Here is a 24,804-nt window from a genome sequence, read left to right as displayed (position 1 = left end):
GAAATGCCCAATAGAGTGTCAGATGTATGGCTTGGAGTACAGATAAGACATATTGCCTGGTAATATAAATGTATGAGTCATCAATATGCAAAAAAGAGCTGAAGCCGTAGAAGTTAAGATCACCCAGGCCATGGGCAGAGTAGAAAAGTTTAGGATTTATCAATATTTTCATTTCAATCATTTATGCCTTTGTTGACAGCATCTGCAATGAGTCGTGGATGGAACAATGACCAACTATACTTATTTCTTTGTTTCATTCTTTTCTTTCTTTCTTTTTATTTATTTATTTATTTATTTTAATGTCCAGACCAGTGGCACTTGCCATTTGAAAACCTGCCCTGAAGCTTCCTTACAGAGAACAATTGATTTTCCCATGAAAACCTGTTTAAGCCCTAGCTGTGAGGGTGCAGGGGACCAAACATTCATAAACAGTTCTGGGGAATGTGCCTTTGTCCTTTAAGTCCAATCTGTAATTGTGTTAAAGCGAACCCGATGACTTTGACATTAGGCATGTCAGGAGCTGCTGTGTGTTTCTGGCTAAATCAGAGTTGCTGCTACAAAAAAAAAAAAAAAAAAAAAAAAAAAGGAAACTGATGCTGCTAATTGGATAAAAGAAGTTAAGCATGACCATGAATTGCAGAATTGCCAGGCAAAATGATGTTTTAATAACAACTGCACTTTTCTATCACCACCAATTAGAACAAATTGGTAGGCAGCTGAGCTTGGAAATGAAGCATTATCTGGACTTAAAGCTGGATCGTGATGCTGTCTCTTGTAGCCATGTGCTAATGTGGAACTGCCATGCGGAAACACATTCCAATGTATTCGTAAGCAAGGTGTCTGGAATTGTTAAAATCCAAGGACAGTAAAGACCTTGTTCTAGTAATGTAGGCATAATGATAAAATAGGGGCATCTGGGTGGCTCAGTCCCTTAAGCGTTCAACTCTTGATTTTGGCTCAGGTCGTGATCTCAAGGTCTTGAAACAGAGCCCTGCATTGGGCTTCATGTTTTGTGTGAAGCCTGCTTAAGATTCTCTATCCCCCTTTCCCCCTGCTCCCTCTGCCCCTCCTCTGCTCATGCTCTCTCTCTCTCTCTCTAAAAAACAAAAAAAAAAAATTAAAAAGAAAGAAACATTTAACTATCTTGCATTCATTTATTCTTTCAATCTACAAGTATTTACTGAATGTATTTTATATGACTGATACACCTTTAGCCCTAAGAAGCCCCATATGCTTCCTCACTATATCTTTTATTATCCTGGCCACTGGATTTGTCTTCATAATTTTCTATGTCATAACCTTCACAGAGAATGCCTACTATACGTGTTCCAGAAGTACCATTTACTTGTCTGATGGGGTTTCTCATTACTTGTCTATACTCTAAGTAACTGGATAGTTTTTATACAGAGTTGTGGTATGGGGCCCCAAGCCTCCTTGGGATTCTCTCTCTCTCTCCCTTTGCCTCTCCCCTGCTCATGCTTGCTGTCTCAAGTAAGTCAGTAAGTAAGTAAATAAATAAATAAATAAAATCTTAAAAAGAGTATTGGTTTCCAGGTATTTTTCTAATACAGAGGAAAGATATCATTGACTTATATGTAATAACTCTACCCATTTACAAGGATGGCTGATGGCCTAGCTCTTATGTTTTGTATATCTAAGGTAATAGATACTGATTTCTCAGAATGGAAAGGGTAAGGCAAGTATAGTACCAATTATGTTGTGACCATTCCTCCTTTTGCTATGATTATTATGTCAACTCAGTTCAAATACCTTATAGGAAGAGTTAGTGACTTCAGAATCACTCCCCATGGGGGAAAAAAAAAATAATTCTAGCAAGTGAAGTGGACTCTGTATTTGCCAGCTAACATATAGAAATATAGATGGAAAAAAACACAATGTGTTACATATTCAAAGATTAATAGAAAGTTTGTGTCTGAAAAAAAAAAAAAAAGAAAGTTTGTTAGAAAAATGTTGTCTCCAAATACCTACTCTTTTAGTGTGGGTGAACATCCTTCAGGTTAATTACATGATCAAACAAGTGAGCCGAGGAAGGAGAACCAAAAGTTCAGGTGTGAGGAGACATTGCCAAAAGCACATTTATCAGGAGTAAATATAAAGCAACTCAAATGGCATCTTGGTTAGGGAGAAATTATTTAATTGTTGTATAAGTTCAGCTTATAAGTTCAGCTTTACAAAAACGTCCAGGAAAGCATCTATTGCATAAATGACCTAATACCTAGCATAATTTCTCCAGTCAAGGTAAATATTAGATTCCCCTCGGGGCGCCTGGGTGGCTCAGTCGGTTAAGTGTCCAACTTCAGCTCAGGTCATGATCTCGTGGTCCGTGAGTTCAAGCCCCGCATCCGGCTCTGTGCTGACAGCTCAGAGCCTGGAGCCTGTTTCGGATTCTGTGTCTCCCTCTCTCTCTGACCCTCCCCCGTTCATGCTCTGTCTCTCTCTGTCTCAAAAATAAATAAATGTTAAAAAAAAAAAATTAAAAAAAATAGATTCCCTTCTCATATGTATGCTATGCAGTTTTTATCCCAGAAAAGTGCTAGTAATTTTGCTAACCAGTACTGTTCTTTAGATCTTCAAATTCTAATTTCCACTCCATAGGAAGGTAAAACTATGGAGAGAAACATTCTTAGCTACCCAAGTGTTTCTTCTTCTTTGGAGCTTGTTTGCTGCTCTAGTGGAAGGTGGAAGACTTTGCATGTGAATAACTCTGGGAAGGATAGTAGCCCTAGGAAGCAACTCTGAGAGACCCAGGTAAGAAATGAAGGTTGTGATTGTATATAAAGTAGATGTGTCTGTGGCAGCGTGGAGGTTTGGAGTGACCTGGACAGGGAAAAACAATAAGATAGTTCGGAGCACTGATTCCCCCATATTTATTCCATTCATTCTTAAGTCCGTTTGCCAAGCATTACTTATCACCTGCCTTCTGTCTTCATTGCGGTCTATGGGGCACTAATTTTGAACACAGGGACACCAAATAATCAAGGCCCAGAGGACTTTAATCCAGGTCACATGCATGGCTAAAATATGTATAGATCCTTCCCAATCTGCAGGAGGGGGGTGCTTTCTAATCTAGGTAATGGGTTGAATTTGTACAATAGCTAACTGGTCCTATTTTAAATAATTTTTTGAGACTAAAAAAATAAATATTTTCTTAAAGAAGAAATTCCCTCCCAGATTGTTCCTCCCTGTTCCTCTCAGAATCAAAGCAATTGGCTATTAAGATAGAAGTAACTTATTTTAATTTTTTTTTCTTTTTGACTCCATTTGACAAACATGTGTTTTGTTTGTTTGTTTGCTTGTTTTGTTTTTGTTTTTTTAATAACTGCCCGTTTGAGCTTTCCTTTATCTTTCCCGGGCCTTACTGATTGTTCCTGATAAAGCTAATATTCTCATTTGCTCTCATCCTACTAATGCAGGATGCAATTGATCCATATATACTACGCATGCAACACTTTAAATTTGAAATGGGTTATCTTAAAAGAATAGGTTTAACTCTTTAGGGTTGCTTATTATAGAGCTGTCTAGATATAGGGAAAAGACTTAAGGACTCTTTACGGCCCAATTCAGTTCTTGGGTTCTCTAATTTTAAGCAGGAACTTCTGTAACTTTCTTGACTGACTTAGGTGTGCTCATTTTAGCATAGTCAACAACTTTACACATGATCACATCTAGTATTAAGAGAAGATGATGCTGAAAATGATCACTTTTCATTCATGAGACATTTACTGAGGAAGTCCAAAGCCCAGACATGAAAAGATGAATAGGATACAGCCCCTGCCCTGGTAAGGAAGATGGAAATGTACACTCACAGTTGCCATCAGTATGGGAATCTAATAATGGCATATACATCAGGCCCAGTGGAGTGCCCCAGGAGGGGGTTGATAAACTCAGTCTGCGAAGTCAAAAGAGACTTGACTGAGCCTTCGCAAGCAGAATTACTTCCTATCGTTTCCTGATTTTTATGGCACCCAAGTGATAAGTGTGCAATACAAGAGAATCACTCTTCAAACTAATCTCTCCAGTACCAGAATACAACACGGAGTTCTGGAAAGTAGGACAGCTTGTAATCACTCCTCCGGTCATATTGCTAGCTGCAATGAAAGAAGAACTGTTTATTGCAAACGTGCATTTTTGTACCTTTGCTGAAGAATGGATGTGACCTGCTTGCAGAAATTCTCTCCATTTTGAGAAAACCCCTTTAGATTCTTGTACACTTTATTACACTGAAAAAGAAAAGCACAGAAGGGTTATGAGCACTTTCAAAGACAGAACGATAAATTCAAACTGCTCTGTAATGATGACTGTCATTGTAAATGATCGTGAAGCTAAGGGGATGTACACATTTTGGATGAGTTCCTAAAATAAAGATTAAGTGTCTTATGCCTGGATATGAAATACCCGGCAGAACTTTTCAAAAATACAGCTGATTTGTTTGTCCCCAGGCAACAAGTCAGCAGTGGGGTGATTTTGAAGTCTGACTTCCTGTCACTTCTATTGTTTCCCAGGATGGTTAAAAGTACATTCTGAAATACGTACACTGACTAATCATTTTGTGCCTCCACCCCAAGTTCCCAAATAATATTCCTGGGTGCCATACCATGAACTCATGAAGTGAATGTGGTTTTTTTTTTTTTTTTTTTTTTTTTTGGATGAGATATGAATATGTAAGTGAAATAACTTGCTAATAAAATGTGTCCTGGTCCCTCTAAATCTGATTTAACTCTAGTAATAAAGAGTACCTGGGTGGCTCAGTCAGTTAAGCGTCAGACTTGAGCTCAGGTCATGACCTCACGGTTCATGATTTTGAGCCCCGCACCCGGCTCTGTGCTGACGACAGCTCAGAGCCTGGAGCCTGCTTCGGATTCTGTGTCTCCCTCTCTCTCTGTCCCTCCCCCGCTTGTGCTCTGTCTCTCTCTCCCTCTCAAAAATAGACATTAAATTTTTTTTTTCTAACTCTAGTAATAAGAATGTTATAATAATGAGTTGAACATTTTTGGTGTACCAAACTTTTACAAATTTATGAATAAATATTTATAAATTCATTCCTATATGAATTTAGCCTACAGACACAAGAATTCAATGGGAAAGATTTTGTCATTTGATTTCGAACTCCACGAAGTCACCCTGAAAATTGTATTTGTAAAAGTAGACATTGATGATGGTAGATTTTAAGTGCCCAAATGAAGAGACTAAACGTGAATGAATTCTGCAGCTGTCCTGACACAGAGTGGATCAGTTAGGCGGTGGAACAGTCCCAAGCACATTCCCTCAGAGTTTCCATGTGGGAGGTGTGATACCTCATTGCATTTTTTAAAATGAGATTTTACAGAGGAGGATGCAAGTTCTGTATGAAATGAGGGCCATGCTGTGGCTCTTTGTTCCTCCGACGAGCCAGCCTCGTCCAGCACTCCAGTGGCTTTGAGAGCTCACATTCAGGGAGCACCTACCATGCAGCGGGCAGATTCACGGACGTGAATCCTCAGGGCCAAGGCAACCCTTCAGTTGTCATGGGAACACCTGGTGTGTGTGCTAGCAGAGTAGCAAACAGAGGACACGGGGTCACGGAGGAGGAAAGGACCTAAAGGAAAGGACCTGATCCAGGTCCTTAACTTCAGAGTGGAATGAACCAAATCTAGGATATAGAAATGCAATTCTATAGACACCAAATTCCTTTTTTTAACTATAATTAAAACAATGTTTTAATGTGTATTTACTTTTGAGAGAAAGAGAGAGACGGCACAAGCATGGGAGGGGCAGAGACAGAGATGGAGACACAGAATCCGAAGCAGGCTCCAGGCTCCGGGCTGTCAGCACAGAGCCCAACGCAGGGCTTGAACTCACAAGCTCTGAGGTCACGACCTAAGCAGAAGTTGGATGCTTAACCGACTGAGCCACCCAGGTGTCCCTGTACCAAGTTCTTTTATCTTTATGCAGTGGTTCTCCTTTCACCTGAACTTAGCACAGAGAGCCAGGGCAGGGTTTGGCAGACACACAGGAATAGCAAATGGCTCCAATGAAACTACCTTGGGCTCAAAGACAGCAGTCAGGGAGCAAAGCTCTTTATAAATACATTGTGAACCCCTAAAGCAAAGTTGACAAAATCACACGTCTGCAGGCAGGGGGCAGACCCCTGCGTGAGTGAGGAGTAGGGTGGGGAGAGCGAGCTGGAGAGACAGCTGTCCCCACTGCTCTGGACCAAGGGACTGCAGCCCAGGATGGCCAGATATTCTAGTCTGTCCCAAAAAGCTGACATAGGGATTGGCATCTGAAATACGGTTTAAAAAAAACAATGGTAGCAAACAATTTACAAATTTTTAAGCTGTCTGCAGAGCAAGCAAAACATACCTACAGTGAGGTTCAGATGTAGGATGTCTGAGGAAATGATTCTCCCCTGAGTCATGAGAGTAAAATTACTATTTGGCAACCAACCCACTTTTATTTCTATAAAAATAACTTGTCTGTGAACGATATGATCTTATAAGGCCTCCTTCCTTCCCTTACAGGTACAATGGGAAAGTTTTAGTGAGCATTTTAAGATTGTTTAGCTTTTTTGTTTGCTCCTCTGTTGCCTAAACGTTTTCAATAAATCACCCCTAACCTTTTTATTTTCTTACTACACTACCAAATAACATTCCACAAATCACACATAGGTATCATGAGAAGAAAATAAATAAATGTGAAGCAGGGCACATATCCCCAGCATAAAGTTTTTTCTCGGTGTCTCTCCCTTAGATGTAGCCATGTGACTAAACGTTTCCCAAGGAAGCATGGGTACAAGTGTTGTGTGAGGTTTCAGTGACGTTTCCTTCCTTCTCTTCCCCGATACCTATACTTAGAAACGATGGCTGAGGCCACGAGGTGGTCTTGAGGATAGATGCCATGTACTAAGATGGTAGAGTAGAAAAAGAAAAAGAGCCTGGGTCCTTGATGGCCCTGGGGGCCACCATATAAGCCCTCAACTCTCTACTTTTGGACTTACTTTATGTGTGAAAGGAATGCAATAATAGGGGTTTTGAAAAGCCACTCTTATTTTTGACTTTTAAAATGTGCAGCTGAACATAGTTCAAACTCAGACACAGTTTTTATGTTTCATAAAATAATAATGATACAGATAATAATAATGATACACATAAGAACTCGTTACCTAAGTTATAGAGATACTTAACACTTTGCTTCTGCTTTCTGTAAACAACTGTTTTTTTTTTTTTTCATTCCTTTTCATAATTTCTTTGGCTATACTTGGGCATTTATTCTTGCATATGAGGATTTATCTAATTACATTTTTTTTTAAAAAGTCCCTGTTGGAATCCTAATTGGAATGTCATTACATAAATATATCAATTTGGGGAAATTGACTTTTTTATGGTATTTAGACCTCCCATCCAAGGACATAGTAAGTCTTTTCGTGTGTTCAAATCTTATTTTATGTTCAATAAAATTTTATGATTTTCTTTCTAAGTCCTGTAGCTTTCTTATTTGATTTACTTAGAAATATCTCACAATATTAAATTGTAAGTTTTTAATGTAATGTCCTATCTGCTTCTCTCTCCAGCCCACAGCAAAGCAGAAACAAAGACCCAGCAAAAACGCCAGGGGGCCATGTGCAAGAGAGAAAGATTTGAAAGGGTGCTTGCAGAGTGAGTTTTCTTGCTCTGAAACATCAGGAGGCTGGGGCTGGGGCTGGGAAAAGACAGAGCAGAGATGTAGACTGGAGGAATTTGGAGGTTTCAGAGCAACATGAGAAGAACCTCCCATCAGGAGGCCAGGAGTGCAAGGAAGGGACTCTGAGATGAGGTGTCCCAGGGGATGGGCCCACACCAGCCCCATCACCTGAGGAGTCTGCATCTAGCAGACCTGGGGAGAGAATAGGATACCTTGGACCCCATGTATGAGGATGGGAGCATGGAGGGGAAATCTTGCCCCTAACCAAAGTGGAAATGAGCAGAACCAGTTGAGAATTTTTATGTGCTGGGCTGCAGGGGCTGCTGAATTTCCCAAATTTATCAAGCCATCAAAACTCTCCAAGACATGTTTTTAAAATACTATCTCCAGAGGACCAGTTCTAGGAGGCCAGACAGCCTTAAATGTTTCTAAACCATTGATTCAAAGCTCAATTGTTTTTGGAGGGAGTCAGGGAGACTGTGAGAAAGTGGGGAGTTTCTGTCTTTTCCAAAGGCATTCAAACTCGACTTGTTAAAGCAAGAGGCTGCTCAGACGAAGCACATCTTATGCTTCAATCGATGCTGCAGCTGCCAGGATTTTGGAAGATGATTTCCTGTTATTTAATAGACTGGTACTTCCTAACTGTTTTCACATTATGACACATCTAGAAAATGCTATTTGTACTAGGACAGTGTGGTAAATGAGCGGAGTTGTTCCAGGCAGAGGAAATTGGCCCATGAGCTCTGTCCCCCAACCACATCCTGCCAGTTTTAGGGTTGCCGAGATTCATGTCTCAGGTACACTTATAACCCATTCCCTAAACTCCAGGATGCCCAGGCACACACTAGTTCAAAAGCTCCTGAATACATTGTGTTGTTGTTAACTTAGTGATCAGGTGACAACAGGATGTTCTTCTTATTACAGCAATGGAGAGATTTTTTATCTCTAACCCTACATGCAATGTACCAGACACTCCCTGACAAACCCTGATCTACATGAGATAAAGGTGATATCGGTAAATAAAAGAATAGCTAAGAATACTTCCAGTATTTCAGCACAACCCCTTCTTTGGAAACAGTGATTCTGTACCTTTCATCATGTCCCATCCACTGAAACTTAAAGACAAAAATCTGTGAAAAGCAGACTTGCATAAATGTCAAAGTGGAACCCAGGACCATCTTGCCGTGCGTGTGTGTGTGTGTGTGTGTGTGTGTGTGAGATCAGAAAACCTTGGAACATATCTGCTTTGAGCGTATGAAATCTCTTGACCTTGGCTTTGGCTCTCCCTTTCCTAACCCACCTCTCTCCTTCCCACTCCACTCTAATGCACCAGAGAGACCACTGAAGGGATTCCATGGAGCATAGCTTGAAAATCACTAACATCTAATCCTTTTATTTTATAGTGAAATGCCAAAGAGCTGAAAATAACTTCATTAGTTAGGGGCAGAACTGTGATTAGAAATATTAGGTGAGCCAATCAATTAGAGAAACCTTCAGAAATAAATATATTTATAATCAGCTTATCAGTATAATGACACTAAGTTTACTCGGAGTAATAGTTACCTTTAAGTGCTATGGTCAGCACAAATGGCTTCGTCATGTCATCAACCAGTTCAAGAAGGGTTTTCTCTACTCAAAGTCGTACAGGAGGTGAAGTTTTGGTGTTCTTTTCCCACCCTGTTGAGCTTTCAAATACTCCAACCCTACCAAATATTTATTCCAGGAAAAGACCTGCTATCGATCTTACATCTCCATATGAATTTTTATTAACATGTTGTCTCTCCTAGGGCTCATGAATCCCTAGGAAAAAAGTTATGTGTTTTTTTCCTGATAAAGGGAGTCCAGGCTAGTGGTAGAATATTTGGGACATTTCTAAGCCCCTAAAAAAATCCCTTCACAACACAACTAGTACACACAGGCATTTCCCATTCAGTCTTTTTTTTTTTTTTTTTCTTCACTTATTTATTTATTTTGAGAGAGAGAGCCTGTCAGCTCAGAGTCCATCACAGGACTCAATCCCACGACCAACTGAGACATCATGACCTGAGCAGAAATCAAGAGTCTGATGCTTAACCTGCTGAGCTACCCAGATGCCCCTCCTATTCAGTCTTTACAAAAATATTTTTGCCCAGCATTTGTAAGCAAATTCTGTTGTATAAATGCTGTCATTACAAAAAATGCAGTAATCAAAGCAATGGGCACATGACATAATTAGATAACTTCTAAATGCACTGTATCAACCCTGGACTAGCAGCTCTTTTTGACTTTCTACAATTTGAATGATTAAGGTTAAATTCAGTTATTCGAGAATAGTCCATTTGTATTGTAGATGGCAGTATGGAAACTTTTTGGACAGTGGCATCCTCATAGGTCAAATAAACTATGATATTCCACTTATATTTAATCAGATAAGTTTTGTTGGATGTCTTTCATATGACAGGCACCGTGCTACTGATTTCATGTGAATCTTGATTCATGGGGGATCATATTTCAAACCACTGTCCCTCTAAGGGATTACCTGGGTAACATTTGGAATCCCCATGGCACACCATCATAAATTATGAGATATAGAACATTAAAGAACATAGTCTACTCCATCCTTTCTTCCTCTTACTCCAGATGAGGAAACAGCAGTCTATGAAACGTGGATGGCGTATCACATATCTCGATGTGTACACCAGGGATGCTGTGGGCCATAGGACATCTATGCCAGACCCAACCTGCTTCCTTATATCTGTGAAGAACCAGAATCCCACAGAAGCCATGGGCCATTGTACCAGTGTCTTCTGTCTTAGTGTCAGTTAATATCCCATGACCCAGGCAGAGCCACGGAGGTAGAAAGCTCAGATTGGCATCTAAGCCAGATTAAAGGAGCAGTCCCACAGCCTGGTACTGTTTCAATAGCTGATGATGTTAAGGGAAGGGACAGATTAGGTGAAGCCCAGAATGCCTGATTTTACAGGTCCTGACCTGGATACCACAGGAGTGGATAAAAATATAAACTTGGTTGTAGCTTGTTATTTTCCCATGATCTATCTCTATGGTATTATTTCATAAGAAGGTGCTGCTTTTTAAAAATAATTGGATTATTTCATTTGGAGACAATTTGATCCTATCCACTTCCTTGTACATAGATTTGAAAATGACTTCACTTGGCATTTTTTTTTTTTTTTTTTTTGTAGGTGTAGAAGCTAAACTTGTAAACTTCAAGACCTTAAGGCCCGGAGCCAATTCTGTTCCTTTTCAAAACCAGAACTTAAAAAAAAAAAAAAAAACCTTCTTCAAATAAATTTTGACACTTTTAAGATTGGTTAAGAGCCTACACAATATTTAGCCCATTTTTGAGCATGGACACTGACTAAGCTGTCTGATGTTGAATAGCCCAGTTATTAGCCTATCTTTCCCATTGGAGCATGAACTTAACAGAAGAGATTTTTTTTTTTAATTTTTAAAAATTTTTATTTATTTTTGAGAGACAGGGAGACACAGAATCCGAAGCAGGCTCCAGGCTCCAAGCTGTCAGCACAGAGCCCAATGCAGGGTTCAAAGTCACGAGCCATGAGATCATGACCTGAGCCGAAGTCAGACGCTTAACCGATTAGGCCACCCAGGTGCCCCAACAAAAGAGATTTTAAAATATTTTTTGTATTATGGGTCCCTTTGGCAGTCTTGTGAAATCTATATTTTACTCAGAATATTTTTAAATGCATTAGATAAAGTAACATAGGATTGCAAAGGAAACATTATATTGATATACCTTTATTAAAACATATTTTAAAATTATATGCATGCTTATTAAAGGGGGGAATTTTCAGTCTTAAAATCTATATACAACCATACTGTTGGAATTTTTGTTTTTACATTAGACACATATTTACTTTTGCATTTAAAAGAGTAAAAGTAGGTAGAATCTGCTATTGCATCATCACTAATAATATTACTAGCTATTATGACTTCGTGTCATTTAGCTCATCTGATTCATGAACTCATTTTGTGGCGTAGCACTTACGGCTCCATCTGCTCTAAGCCTGTGCTCTGTCCATTGAATAAACAACAATGAAACCGTTAATTCTGTTGCTTTTTTCTTTTTTATTTATTTTAAAAACTTTTCTTATGTTTATTCATTTCAAGAGGGACAGAGAGAGCAAGCAGGGGAGGGGCAGAGAGAGAAGGAGAGAGGGAGAATCCCAAGCAGGCTCTGCACTGTCAGCACAGAGTCTGACGTGGGGGTCGAACTCAAGAAACTATGCAAGACTATGACTTGAGATGAGACTCAGGTGAGATGAGACTATGACCTGAGCCAAAACCAAGTCAGACGCTTAACCGACTGAGCCACCCAGGCGCCCCTGTTGCTTTTTTTTTCTTTATGGCTTTATTACAGCCCTCATTTATCTGTTTATCCAGTTTGTTATTGTTGGTGGTTTTTGTTTTGTTTTGTTTTTTGATAAAATACTTGCGGGATGAATGAACGTAACCCCTTGCTTCCGATGTCACCAATTTCAGTTTTTTGGCATCATTTATTGGGCTAACACGCTGATGATTCTTGATTATTTTCTGTTCAGAGCATATATACCCCCTTCCCCCCCCACACACACCTTATTTTAATTGTTCCTTATTTCCTAAATTGCTGCTAATGACCTCACACTGTCCTCGGACTTTTAGCCAATCTTCTGTTTGGTAATGCTCCCCAGGACTAAACAAACATGTTGGGAAGCCTGTCTGAGAACCACCGTAGGGCAGGCAGCGTGGGGAGCCCATCCTTCCTCTTGCACGTCTTGCAGTTATTGACTGTAAATGATACGGGAAAATATGCCAAAGCCCTCCACCCTACTGCATTCTCAGAACCCCAAATCAGCTGCAGATTCTGAGTGTTTGGGTAGCCGCTCTACACACGATGTTGGCACCGTCGGTGTATATCTTACGAATGCTTTCCAAACAGCCACCATCTGCAAGCAAATGTGATGCTATACCCACTCCAAGTCTTTCCAACAATATGAGAATAAAAGATGACTATTACCTTGACCCGTCACTTGCTAGAAAGCACTGTCTTTTAAATCGAACCAAAGAAAAGCCACAAGACTTTTGTATCACAGCCAGTATCTAACATGTTTGTCTTCCAAACGTCTCAGATTTCTTCAGTTAAAACCCATTAATATATAAACATATCCCTCTAAGGCCACCCTCTCACACACAGGCGCAAAACCACACTGAGCTACTCACCGAACAATCTGTCAGTGGGTCCCTCATATTGAAATGTTTTTGCTTCTGTCCTTCTACCTAAGTTCCAGCATTCAGCATTCAAGAAACTACAGTCAAGGTTGGGTGTGTCTGGAACTTCCCGTATTCAAAGGGCCTAGAGTACGTCAGTCCTTGTCAAACACCCTGAGGAGGAAGTCCCGGCCCTGGACTTTCATCCCGTTGGTTTCCTGGAAAAGCAAAGAACTGCTCTGGGACAAGAGAGCTGGACTGAGGTGCTACGAATGACTTCTGTAAATACTTAGAGGGCAGAATGCCGAGTCCTAAGCTGTGTGGCCTTGAGGGAAGGCCCAGAAGCTGTCAAGTGTCTTGACAATTTGGGTGTTCAGGGCAGATATGGAGGATGCATATTCTCCCAGCCTGCTGTGTTTATCATATATATATATTTTTAAGTTTCTGTATTTTATGATGCTTTGGCATGTAGGGGCCTTTCAGACTTGAGGAGGGACTGGCCCTCTTAGGGTGAGCTAATTCCTAGAGATAGCAAACAACTTGCTTGTGACTTTGATATGCAAACTGACCAATCCTGAGCCCAGACGCTTAACCACTCCCTTTATCTAAGTCACACACCAAGTCAATATTCCCCTGCCCCAAATCACCCCAAGGTCAGGTACCAAACAATTAGGACCACACCCACATAACTATGACTGTAGTGGGAAAATGTCTAGAAAAGGTCATCAGGGAGCAGGACCCATGTGAACTACCTCACAGGGCCTTACCCTGTTTCGCACGTTCACCCTCACTTTTTTTTTTGTTTTTTATTACTCAAAAGGGTAAACAGAACTAGAAATCAATCAACAACTTATCGTTTATCGCTTTCTCCGCACCCAGCTGTCAATCCGTAGATTTCCAGCTACTGGCCTGTTGCCTTGCGGTAGCTGTTTGTTGGGCTGTGGGCAGCTTTGGTGTGGCTGGCAGGCCCCCAGTCAGAAAGGAACTCCATCAGGAGAGCCCAGGGGAACCTTTCAGAGCCGCCTGGGTGGGCAAGCTCTATTCATCTGCACCAGGTGTACAGGCTCCATTCAAAGTCCCTAGAAATCACAAATGATGAGGAAGGGGACCCTGAGGGAAGAGAAGCTGCCTTGCAATCAGTCAGATGGAGAAGAGCAGTCTGTGGTCAGGGATCACCCTTCACATACCTGACAAAGCTCTCCCCTTATCTTGTCCCAAAGAACTTTACCCCTGGAGGTTACAACATGGAGCAGTGGCAACCTAGGGGTTAGAATTAGAGGAGGCCACTTGGCATCCTGGAAGAAGTGTAGAGACAGGTTATAAACAAGTTAATATTGTTAGGATGTCCTTGGAACCACAGTAGAGGGGACCGTCATCTTGCCAGCGCGACCCAAAGAAAAGCCCCTAGTAGCTGCCAGAACGAATTGGAGGTCAACCAATCACCAAGTGACAGCACGACCTGACGCGAAAAAGGCCCACCAGAACCTAAACCCGGAACGCTGCAGCTTAAAAACCCCACCCCACCACACCTGGGGGCGACTTCCCTGACTCCTCTCTCTCTCTCCCTGAGTCACGGAACCTCGCCCGAGAACTTAGTTCCCAAATAAAGCCTTTGACTGCTAAAATTTTTTAGCCTCTGACTCTTATCTTTACCCTGCCTTACGCCTGACCCTAACAAATATATCATTCGGATTCCCATTGCAGGACTTCCCTGCCATCAGAGATCGTAGGTAAACTTAGCTGGAGCCTGGGTTCCAAGGCCTGGGCAGCGCGGCATCTCCTTTCTGGTTCTGGCGGCTCTTGGTCTCATTTCAGCTCCAACTCAGTTCAAAATGGGGAGATTGGCCTCCCTCACTGGTTTCACGAGAAATGCCCTCCCACCACACTTACTGGAATCTTTGTGGCCTTATTGAAGATTTGTAGGGCGTTACTGCACTTACTCCTCATGTATGTCTCTCCCAGTAGGCCGACTAGCTTTCCTTTAGGATTTCTGGACATCTACTAAATTAAAATATCTTCTTCTGGCTATAGTGTCTTTCCCACAGACTGTTGTACGGGCAGTAGAGTGTCTGGGCTGAATCTAGACTGAGAACTAGAGTTTGGCTATTTGTTGAGCTTCTCAGGGAGGTATTTGACCCCCCCCCCCCCAAAAAAAAAAAAGAAAAGAAAAGAAAAGAAAAATGATATTGATCTTGGAGGTCAGAAAGAGGGTTATACCTGTTATCCATTGTCACAATGATGCTGTGTCACCAACAGAAAATCCAGTGGCTTCAAATGGCACAGACCTTACTTAGTTCACAAGTCGGTGGTTTAGCTGGATGGTTCTCCTGGTCTCCCTGGCATCACTCATGTGAAAGCAAGTCATCGATACAACTCTGCTGATCTTGGCTGGGCTTGGCAGGACAGCTCTTCTGGGTTCTGCTGGGCAGGCGCTTGGCTGTGGGCTGAGGTGATTTTTCATCAGCCAGTAGTCGAAGCTGGGTTGTTTTCAGGGCCTGGTGAGGAGCCAAGAGTGGGCAGAAGCACCCAAGGCCTCCTGAGGTGTAAGCTTGAAACTGACACACACACCATCACTTCAGCCACATGCAGCTGACCAAAGCCAGTCATAGGCCAGCCCAGATTCAAGGAAGGAGTTGGGGGAGAATCCACCCCTAGGTACAGAAAAAGTCAGGGAATTGGGATTTACATTAAACCCACTACAATGGTCAGTCAATGTTTGTGCTTGAGTGGCTAAAAAGACAAATAAAAACAGTGGAGGGCATGGCTGATATCTGTATCCTTTCCTTTTCCCCAATTCTGCCTCAGGGGACATGTTTGGGACTTCTGCAGAGACTGAGTTTAGGGAGAGAAATAAAGAGTTAAGTTCTCCAGCACTCTAGACCCAGACTTGGAGATAGGGTCATTCTTCCCTCTGACTCCATATCCCATCTTACACAAACTCTGCCAAAGAATACAGCAAAGCACACTTACCCTGGGGGCAGGGGTGGGGAGAATGGTGGGGGAGGAGGAAATAGCAGAGCAGGTTCTCTGCAGTGTCTCCTGCACTTGAGGCTGTGACTGGTGAGGCACCTTAGGGTGAGTAAATTTGTCCTTGTGCATTTGAGAATCTCCCAGCCCCCTGACCCCGGGAAATGGTCCAGGGAGACTGAGAGAAAGAAGCTGACTTCCCCTGCCAACATGAGAGGGAAGAGCCTTGTAGTTTTGGAACTCATATTATGAAAGAATCCTGTCCCTTTCAAAGTCCTTCTAGCCGGACTAAAAATCACATTGACATGAGACCAATTAACAGGAGAAAATCAAACTTAACAGCGTATGGCAAGTCCACATAGACATGGAAATTCTAAAGATAGGCAAAAAGAGGTATATGCATCATTCTGAACCAAAGACAAGGGGTGAGGGGCTGGGTCTTCAAAGGGAAGGAATGCAATCTTCAGGAAGAATAAAAAAGAGTAAATGTTTGCTAAGTCAATGTTTGCTGGGACACTCAGAAACAGTGGGACAAAGAGAAGACTTTGAAAAAGCAGGCCTTGCTAGGTTCCTCCATGTCTACCATACTTAGTTCATATCATAATGTAGTTATCTATGGTGACAGCTCTTTTCCTGGAGCAGGTCCTTATCTAAATTCTTTTCGGCATTTGTGGGGGAGGTAAAGAGCTTTTTCTGAATCTGCTGGGTTTTGATTACTTTTTAACTCAAAATAATCTTCATGTCAAGTGGTCCATCTTGGGGGGCGGGACTGTTTTTGGCCCTTATCAATATTAATATAACTTTATTTCTATCTACAGATTAATGAGAACTATATATAGTGAAGCATCTCACAAAAAAGTATACTACACTTTTTTCCTAAAATATTTGGATCCCAGGGCATCCTTTTGAGTTCTTTGAACTCAAGGTTGTCACTGGCCATATATTTCTGGCCTACACACATTCTCTGGCTTCTTTCCAGCCCAGCTTGACATCTCAGGTCCCAATCTTCCTGCATCCTTTCCCAGTCTATGCTTAGCATATGCCTTCCTGTCAGGGCATATCTGCAGAGAGAAAACTTGCAGTGGAGTCCTTTGTTCTAGCCTGGAAGCCACTCTACTGTACCCCCACTCACCCCATTTTGTGCTGCCTCCAAGAGAGTCAACACCATGAGTAGCATTTGTTAAGTGCTTATATGCTGTTGCTGGGTGTTGATAATTCAGAAAGAAACAGGAGCTCAAATGCATTAGAGGTTAAGGGCAATTCATAACTTGCCTTGGAAGATTCTTTAGTAGCCAAAACATGTAAAGAATTGGAAATAGCACAAATATCAGTCAACAGGGACCAGTGCAGCCACTGTGGTAAAAAGCATGTTCCTCAAAAATGAAAAATCGAAATGCCATATGATCCAGTAATTTCACTGTTGGGTATTTACCCAAAGAAAACCAAAACTCTAATTCGAAAAGATATATGCACCCCCATGCTTATTGTAACATTATTTACAATAGCCAAGATATGGAAGCAATGCAAATGCCCATCAATAGATGAGTGGATAAAGATGTGAGATATATATATATATATATATATATATATATATATATATATAGTGGGATATATGTGTATATATAGTGGGAGATATATATATATATATATATATATATATATACACATATATATGTATAAAGTGGGATATATATATATATGATTTTTTTGTAGGATGTTTTTTGGCCCACATTTCTCCTTAAGCTCTTCTTCCCAAAGTATCTCTTAACTCAGGCAATGAACCCTACAGGCATAACATCCCATGGTGGAAACCGAAAATAGCACTCAAACAATAATCACTGCCCAGAGGAAGAGTTCTGGTGGCCCAGACTATCCAGACCAGTTTGAGCTAAACCCCCAACTCACGCCTGTGCAGATGGACCATGGAGTCACCTCTGGGATGACCAACATTTACCTTTATCTCATTATTACACTAAAATCTCTGCCCAAGGAGGAGCACAAGCCTCATTTATAAAGCATACAGTGTTTCCTTGAGGTGCATGCATGACCTTATACCTGTCTCTAGGTAGAAGCCCATTCACTCTTGCTTAGGGAGTCATGGCTTTGGAAGTTATTCCCCATCATCTTCTTATTTGCTGTAAATAAAGTTTCCTTTGTGTGACAACTCACCGGGTATAGTTTCTATCTATGAGTCACCAAGGAGAGAACTCACATTTGTTTGGTTACACAGAATGGTTGAGCTACTCACCCAGGGCCACACAGTTACTAGTGGTATAGCTGGGATTCATCTGACTCTAAGACTTCCATGTTTAATTACTACACTACACTGCCACTCAACCTGAACAATGGGATACAAAATACCAAAAATTGAGGATAGAGTATAAAACATTTAGTTATACGTACTGACTTAGAAGCAGGTTGCCAAAGAAAAAGTACGATTCTAGTTTGGTACAGATGTAAGAAAAAAAGATCTAGACACGTATATACTAGACAGGCAATAGCATATTCCTGAAGGTTGAGGCTATGGAAGATTCTTACTTGGCACACATTTCTGTGTAATATCAATATCTAAACCAAACATATATCGCTTCAGAAACAAAATAAGACAAACAACACTTAAGAATAACAGTTATGCTAACTTTAATTTTTAAAAAGGAAAAACCGGGGCGCCTGGGTGGCTCAGGTCATGATCTCGATGCTCGTGGGTTTGAGCCCTGCATCGGGCTCTGTGCTGCCAGCTAAGAGCCTGGAGCCTGCTTCAGATTCTGTGTCTCAAGTCTCTCTCTGCCCTCCCCTACTCACACTGTCTCTCTTTCTCTCAAAAATAAATAAACATTAAAGATTTTTCAAAAAAAAAATAAAAAGGAAGAACTGAGAAGTTGCTGATGACAGCAAACCTTGTTAGTTCATACATCCAGGACTTTGCACAATGCTGGTTCCTTCTACCTGGAAGTCCTTCTACCTTTATGTTGGCCTCATTGACTTTTATTTCTTTCCAAAAGCCCAGTTAGTGCCATTTTCCCTAGACACAGTACACTCTTGCCCTTGTACCGCCACTATCCATTGCACATACCTCTTTTGATTGATTTATCCCATTGTATTGAAATTATTAGTTAAAAAAGAAGAAAATTATTAGTTTAATGGTTTGCCTCCCACATTCCTCAGCCAGATCTTCATGGCAAAGTGCCTGGAGCAAAGTCAATGTTCAATAAATACTTGTTTTCATTTCACTGAATTCCATACTGAGAAAGTGACCTCATTAGCTAGTTCCTTTCCATTGCCAACACAGGGAATGTTGCTTATGGGCAGACCTATATCCTCAGTTCTCAGGAAGCAGAGTTCAAAACATTGAGAGTGAAGATAAGTGTGACCTTCTGGGCAGGAACTCTAAAATGGGAAATGACCCAAATTCACTTGGGAATCTCTGACACTCTTATTTAAAAATGGCCTTGACAAACAGGAAACTGAGAAGGAATCTAAAGAATCCCCAGGGGCCACTTAGAGAACTTTCTTGGAGGTATGTTAGTTAAAAAGACATAAATAAGAATCTTGGGACCAAAGAGCGGCCTAATGCTAAGAATACATTGGAGAAAGCTGGAGTCTAAAATGAGCTAAGTTTTGCAAAGTTTGCCAAGAATGTCGGAGAGAATTTTCACTATTTCCACAGCAAGAGGAATGTCAAGGGATGGCCCCTTGGCTTGGAGCACCTGGCCTGCGTTCCCGATGACAGAGTGAGCAGGAAAGCTGGGTCAGCTGCCAGGCTCCAGGGGTTAGCAGGGCAGGCAGAGCGGCTGGCTGGCAGCACACCACATCCTCAAAGTGCCTTGACATATCTCTCAGGGCCACCCCATTTCTGAGTCCTGGATGAAGCCGATGCATTGGTTCCTTTGAACTGACAGAGGACCAGTGCCATCTCTGCCACCATTTCAGGCTGTGAGAATCATGAACAGTATTTACAAGACATGACATCATCATTCCCACCAATCACCCTCAGAGAGAAGTGGAGAAGCAATCTCATTCTGACTAAATTACTTTTTATTTTTAGTCTCTGGTTGCTGCAGTGATTAGTCTGCTTAATTTCCATATCTTTCCAAAGCTGAAAAATACATTTCTAAAGCCTTGCCTTAATGCATACATTAAAAAAAAAAAAAAAAAAATTCAACTTTGCCCAAACCCGCAGGATGGAAAAAAATCTAATTCAGAAGCCCTAATGAGTGTGTCACACCATAACAGGAGCAGGGATGCACACAGCAACACTGTTATTATTAATAGCCAGCCTAATTTGTAGCATCTAAGGTAACTTTTATGCTCAGTATGTATTAATTATATTGTAGCTTTAAAAATTGCACAAAATAAGTTTTTTACCACTTTCCACTTCATAAAAATTACCTAGGGTTTTTTTTTTTTTAATTTTAATGTTTATTTTTGAGACACACACACACACACACACACACACAGCATGGGCCAGGGAAGGGCAGAGACAGAGGGAGACACAGAATCCGAAGCAGGTTCCTCCAGGCTCTGAGATGTCAGCACAGAGCCCGACATGGGGCTCGAACTCACAAATGGGGAGATTATGACCTGAGCCAAAATCAGACACCTGCCTAACCAACTGAGCCATCCAGGCACCCCCCACCACCCCAATTTCCTAGTTTTTAAATCAAAGTCCAAATGGTCGTAACTAACTTTATACGTGCAAACTAGCCTTGTATTCAGCGTGTTAGGATGAACTGTCACTGTGCATGTCCAAGTTTCATATATATTAATGAAAAATCTCGGGTGTTAATAGGGAATAAAGATGAAATTCAATAGATTAAGTTGCCTCCAACACATTAGCATACATTTGCTTTTCCCTAATAAGGAAATGAAGACTAATGGACAACTAATTAACAACCAAGTCATCCGACAGCCATGTCTGCGGCTTCAATTAAACAAAACACAGCTCAGGAAGAATATTTTACAAATGCAGATTCCTCCAAATCACATTATATCTTCCATTCGATCACCTATGTTAATATTCGTGTGCCATTACTTATATTTTTCCAAGCTCATCTAGGACCAGTCTTACAGATTTCGATAAATAAGCACACTGGAATGTCCAGTATACAGTTGCTTTCGTCTCCAGGGGCAAGTACGAGTTTGGCAGCTTTGCAAATGGAAATAGAGTGCCACCTGCAAGATTTATTTACCTTTGCCTCTTGTTTACATATCCATGGTACAAATCATCAATTTATATTTATTTCCTATAAATCATTGCCAGGTTATGAAGACAGAATCTTAGAAAACAAAAACACTCTAAATGGTTATTTATTGTGGTTCCTTCTGCACCAGGAACTGAGGGGCTGGAGATGGGCACGGAGAGGGGAGGGAGCTTTACAGTTTGGAATTTTATACGATGTGCTTGCATTACCTATTCACAAGTATGAACTAATTGATTTGTTAAAGCCATCACATACCTCTGGGACTGAGGGCACCTAGTGTTTGAAGCACGTTTACTCAGAACTTAGGTTCAGCCAACCAGCTTTCTGTGTACTTGTTTAAAAACTTCCCCTGCTGTCTTCCTACTCAAATTATCTAACCCCCTAGTCAGTCGGTGTCTCCCTCAACTCTTCTGAGGCGCTTCTCCAGAAAATCACTATTTCTGTCATTTTGCCTCTCTGTAGCATTTAATACAACTGATAATTCACTGATGATTATTCATTCACTCGCTCACTCATTCAGTGGGGTCTTTCTATAGCACCCTCTTTGATCCCGCCATTAGGAGGTATACAACGACGAACAAGCTCTAATCCCACTTTCGAGGAGCTCAGTGAGATGAAGGAAGGTTATATTAAGTTGTGATAGATTATACAAAAGAGGTCTTTACAGAAATGTGTTGGGAATTCCAAAGGGTACCCAGCTCAGCCTGTTTGGGGAAGGGGAGAATGCCAGAAAACACTGGTGAGACATAGTCACACTTGCTGAAGGGCACACATTAGTTTTGCATTAGGGTGTGTTGGTGTATTCGGAGAATTATAAATCCCACAAGAGTTCCTTGAGCACACAGCATGGGGGACATTTGCATGGGACCTCATAGTTAGTGAGGCTGAAGAGATATCCAGAGACTGGACACAGAAAGACTTGGGTGCCATGTTTTGACCTTAACCAAAAGGTAATTGGAACCACAAAGGAGTCTTTATTCCATATAGAACTTTAAGCACATTGTGATATTCAGATGCGCATTTTAGACTGATCACTCGGACAACAACGTGGAGACATCGAAAAAGGCTGAGATAAGAATCGGGAAGAGAGGAAACCTGTTGCCAGGAAGCAGGAGGAAAATGGTGAGGCCTTAACTAACATGGGGAGAAGAGGGGTAGAGTTGTAAAATGAAAACAGCAGGACTTAGTGATAGATTGGATTGGGAGTAAACAGTGAAGGAGAGGGGGGCTCTAGAGGGAAGCCCAGGCTTCTCGTATCCTTCCTAAAATTCCCTTCTTTGGGCTTCCATGGGAGGCATCAGAGGGCAGGAATTATTAATACGGGCTTTGGAGTGTGAAAAACGTGGGTCCAAAAGTTGGCTATACTATACATTAGTATCCCTATTTATGGGCAATTTCTTAACCTATTTAAACATCATTTTTCTGATATGCAAGCTGTAAATAATAATATCGCATACCTCATAGCAGAGTATACATAATAAATGTTCAACGAACAGTAGCTATTTATTATTACTGTTATTATTTTCATTTATTTTTGCATAACAAATTGAGGCATTATATTAAACATGATGGTTTATTACACTTAGAAAGTGTTGAAAAATACAACTATTATAATTCAAAAACTTGCAAAAACTAACATAAGTAGTCTACTTGCCAAACAATTTAGAATTCTTGAGAAGTTTTAGCTAATGCATTTTCTTCTTTCACTAAATTTCCCTTTAATAGGCTGAGGCATTTTGTATACTTTATTGTTCTTGGAACTCGAAGATGGCATTGTCATTTTTAGGAAGAGTTCTACTGCATCCAGGTTTCTGAAAATTTCACTTGAGAAATTATTAGAGTTGTGAAAACAAATATATTGATTTAAAAAATTATCTCAAAGTTACAGGCAAAGTGTAAGTTCAGTACACAGAACTTTTTCTTTTTTTACGTCTTAATCTTTAGTGTGTACTTACTGCAAACAAGGACATTTTTCAACAAAACCACAATGCAACCATCAAAGTCAGGAGATTAACATTGATTTACTACCACAATCTACTCCTCAGTTCCACCAATTGTCCTAATTATGTCTCCATGGCAACAGGATCCAGTTCAGATTCCTGCGTTGCTTTCAGTTGTCATGTCTCCTTAGTGTCTCCTTCACTCTAGAACAGTTTTCACTCTTTGGTTGACTTTCATGCCATTTGCACATTTGAAGATTACCAGTTACTTTGCTGAATGCCCCTCAGTTTGCATTTATCTGATATCTGCATCTTTGGCAGGAATATCACGGAAGTGATGCTGCTTTCTTATTGCATCCAGTCAAGTGACTCATGATTTCATTTGCTCCATTCCTGATGGCATTCACTTGAGATGATGTCTGCCAGGCTTCTTGGCTGTAAAAATGACTACTTTCACCTTTGCAGTTAATAAATATTTTGTGGGGAGTTACCATGAAACTATGCAGACACCTTGCTCCTCCTCAACCTTTCAGTTTTTATTTATTAATTTATATGAACCTCAGTTTCCCTTTTTATTCAATGCATTATAATCAGTTACTATGATGAATTTTGGTGCACAACATGTCTCAGATTTCACCAGTGACAGGCCCTACCATTTTCCCATCATTCTTTGAGCACTTTCTTGCTTTCTAGCTCAAAAAAATCCTCCCTTTCAGCCTGTGCTTTCCTGCTCAGCCCAGGATTCAACCACTTCTTCAAGAAGGCTGGTTCCTTTTAATGGAAAATGGATTTAGGCTGGATTAGAAACCAAGACCTGGGGTGCTAGTTGTGTTTGCCAGGGATTCACTGATGGCAGGCCCTCAGGTGGACAGCTAGGGAATATGTAGAGATATAGTCACATTTACACAGATAAACACTTAACGTCTGCTCTTCTAACGATATCAGTCTATATATTGAAAGGCATGACTTTACATGGATACCTATAATAATTTTAATCTAATACTAAATTTATTGGGTTTTCTACCCCTCCATATATATAACTCCCTTTTCTAACAGAAAGAAACTGTCTTCAGTTATTCTTAAGATATTCTGTGTTCGTTCAATTTCCCTGCATGCAACTATTCTCTGAATGCAGCCACTCTGACTTCCCATACTGGCTGCTCTTTGGCAGGTATGCCTTCATCATCCTGCTTAGGCCTGGTAGCTGATATTAGGCCTCCCTTCTATGGACACCCTCTTCACCCCATCCTGATTCTCCATGCTATACTAATCTCCTCTGTAGACATTTTCATGACCCTATTTGGCACCCAGCACTCCACTCTGGGCCACAATCCCTCACCTGGCCTAAACATCCACCCTGCTTTGTCCCATCCAAGGCTTTGGAACTGAACACTTCAGGAAGAAAAGAGAAGGGAAGGAAGAGAGAAAGAGGCAGAATGGATGGTGATCATTGTCATTAACATCATTGTATTCTTATCTCTGTTATCGTGGAGTTCTTTGCTGGCTTATCTTCTTCCTTGTATCTCTCTGGTAGGCATTCCTCAAGGTTCCACTTTAGTAGGCAATGGAGAAATATCTCAGCTTAACTAAGTTATCTGTGTCTGTCTTCTGGCTCTGAGATCAAGACAAGGTTCTGTTTCTCTTTGTGCATCTGCCTCTTTATCTGAAATAATGGCAGTAAAAATGGTACCTAGTCACAGTCCCATCTTTCCAATTTTTTGGTAGATGTTTCCAAATGAATGGGCTCAGAAGCTTAAATTCAAAATGTAAAAATTAGCTCATTTTTCCCCTCCAAAACTTATTTGCCT

General features: G+C 40.9%; 1 protein-coding gene across 8 annotated transcripts in view; it reads right to left on the bottom strand.

The window, feature by feature from the left end:
• NOSTRIN (nitric oxide synthase trafficking) overlaps positions 1 to 13,032 on the bottom strand; it is a 58,671-nt gene extending 45,639 nt beyond the window's left edge. For 5 of the 8 annotated variants that reach the window (XM_045480092.1, XM_045480094.1, XM_045480095.1 and 2 more), the window contains exons 1-2: positions 12,901 to 13,032; positions 4,156 to 4,241 (exon numbers count right to left, since the gene is read on the bottom strand). In XM_045480092.1, coding sequence (XP_045336048.1) covers positions 4,156 to 4,241; positions 12,901 to 12,927 — 113 coding nt within the window. In that variant the 5' untranslated portion in view covers positions 12,928 to 13,032. The remainder of the gene's footprint in view (positions 1 to 4,155; positions 4,242 to 12,900) is intronic. The other 3 variants (XM_045480099.1, XM_045480097.1, XM_045480098.1) reach the window with 1 other exon arrangement.
• Between the last annotated feature and the right edge of the window lie 11,772 nt (positions 13,033 to 24,804).

Source organism: Leopardus geoffroyi, chromosome C1 (assembly GCF_018350155.1).
Source record: "Leopardus geoffroyi isolate Oge1 chromosome C1, O.geoffroyi_Oge1_pat1.0, whole genome shotgun sequence".
NCBI classification, from domain to species: domain Eukaryota; kingdom Metazoa; phylum Chordata; class Mammalia; order Carnivora; family Felidae; genus Leopardus; species Leopardus geoffroyi.
The sequence above is the reverse complement of the archived record's forward strand: the minus strand, read 5'-3'. Positions and strand labels throughout refer to the sequence as shown.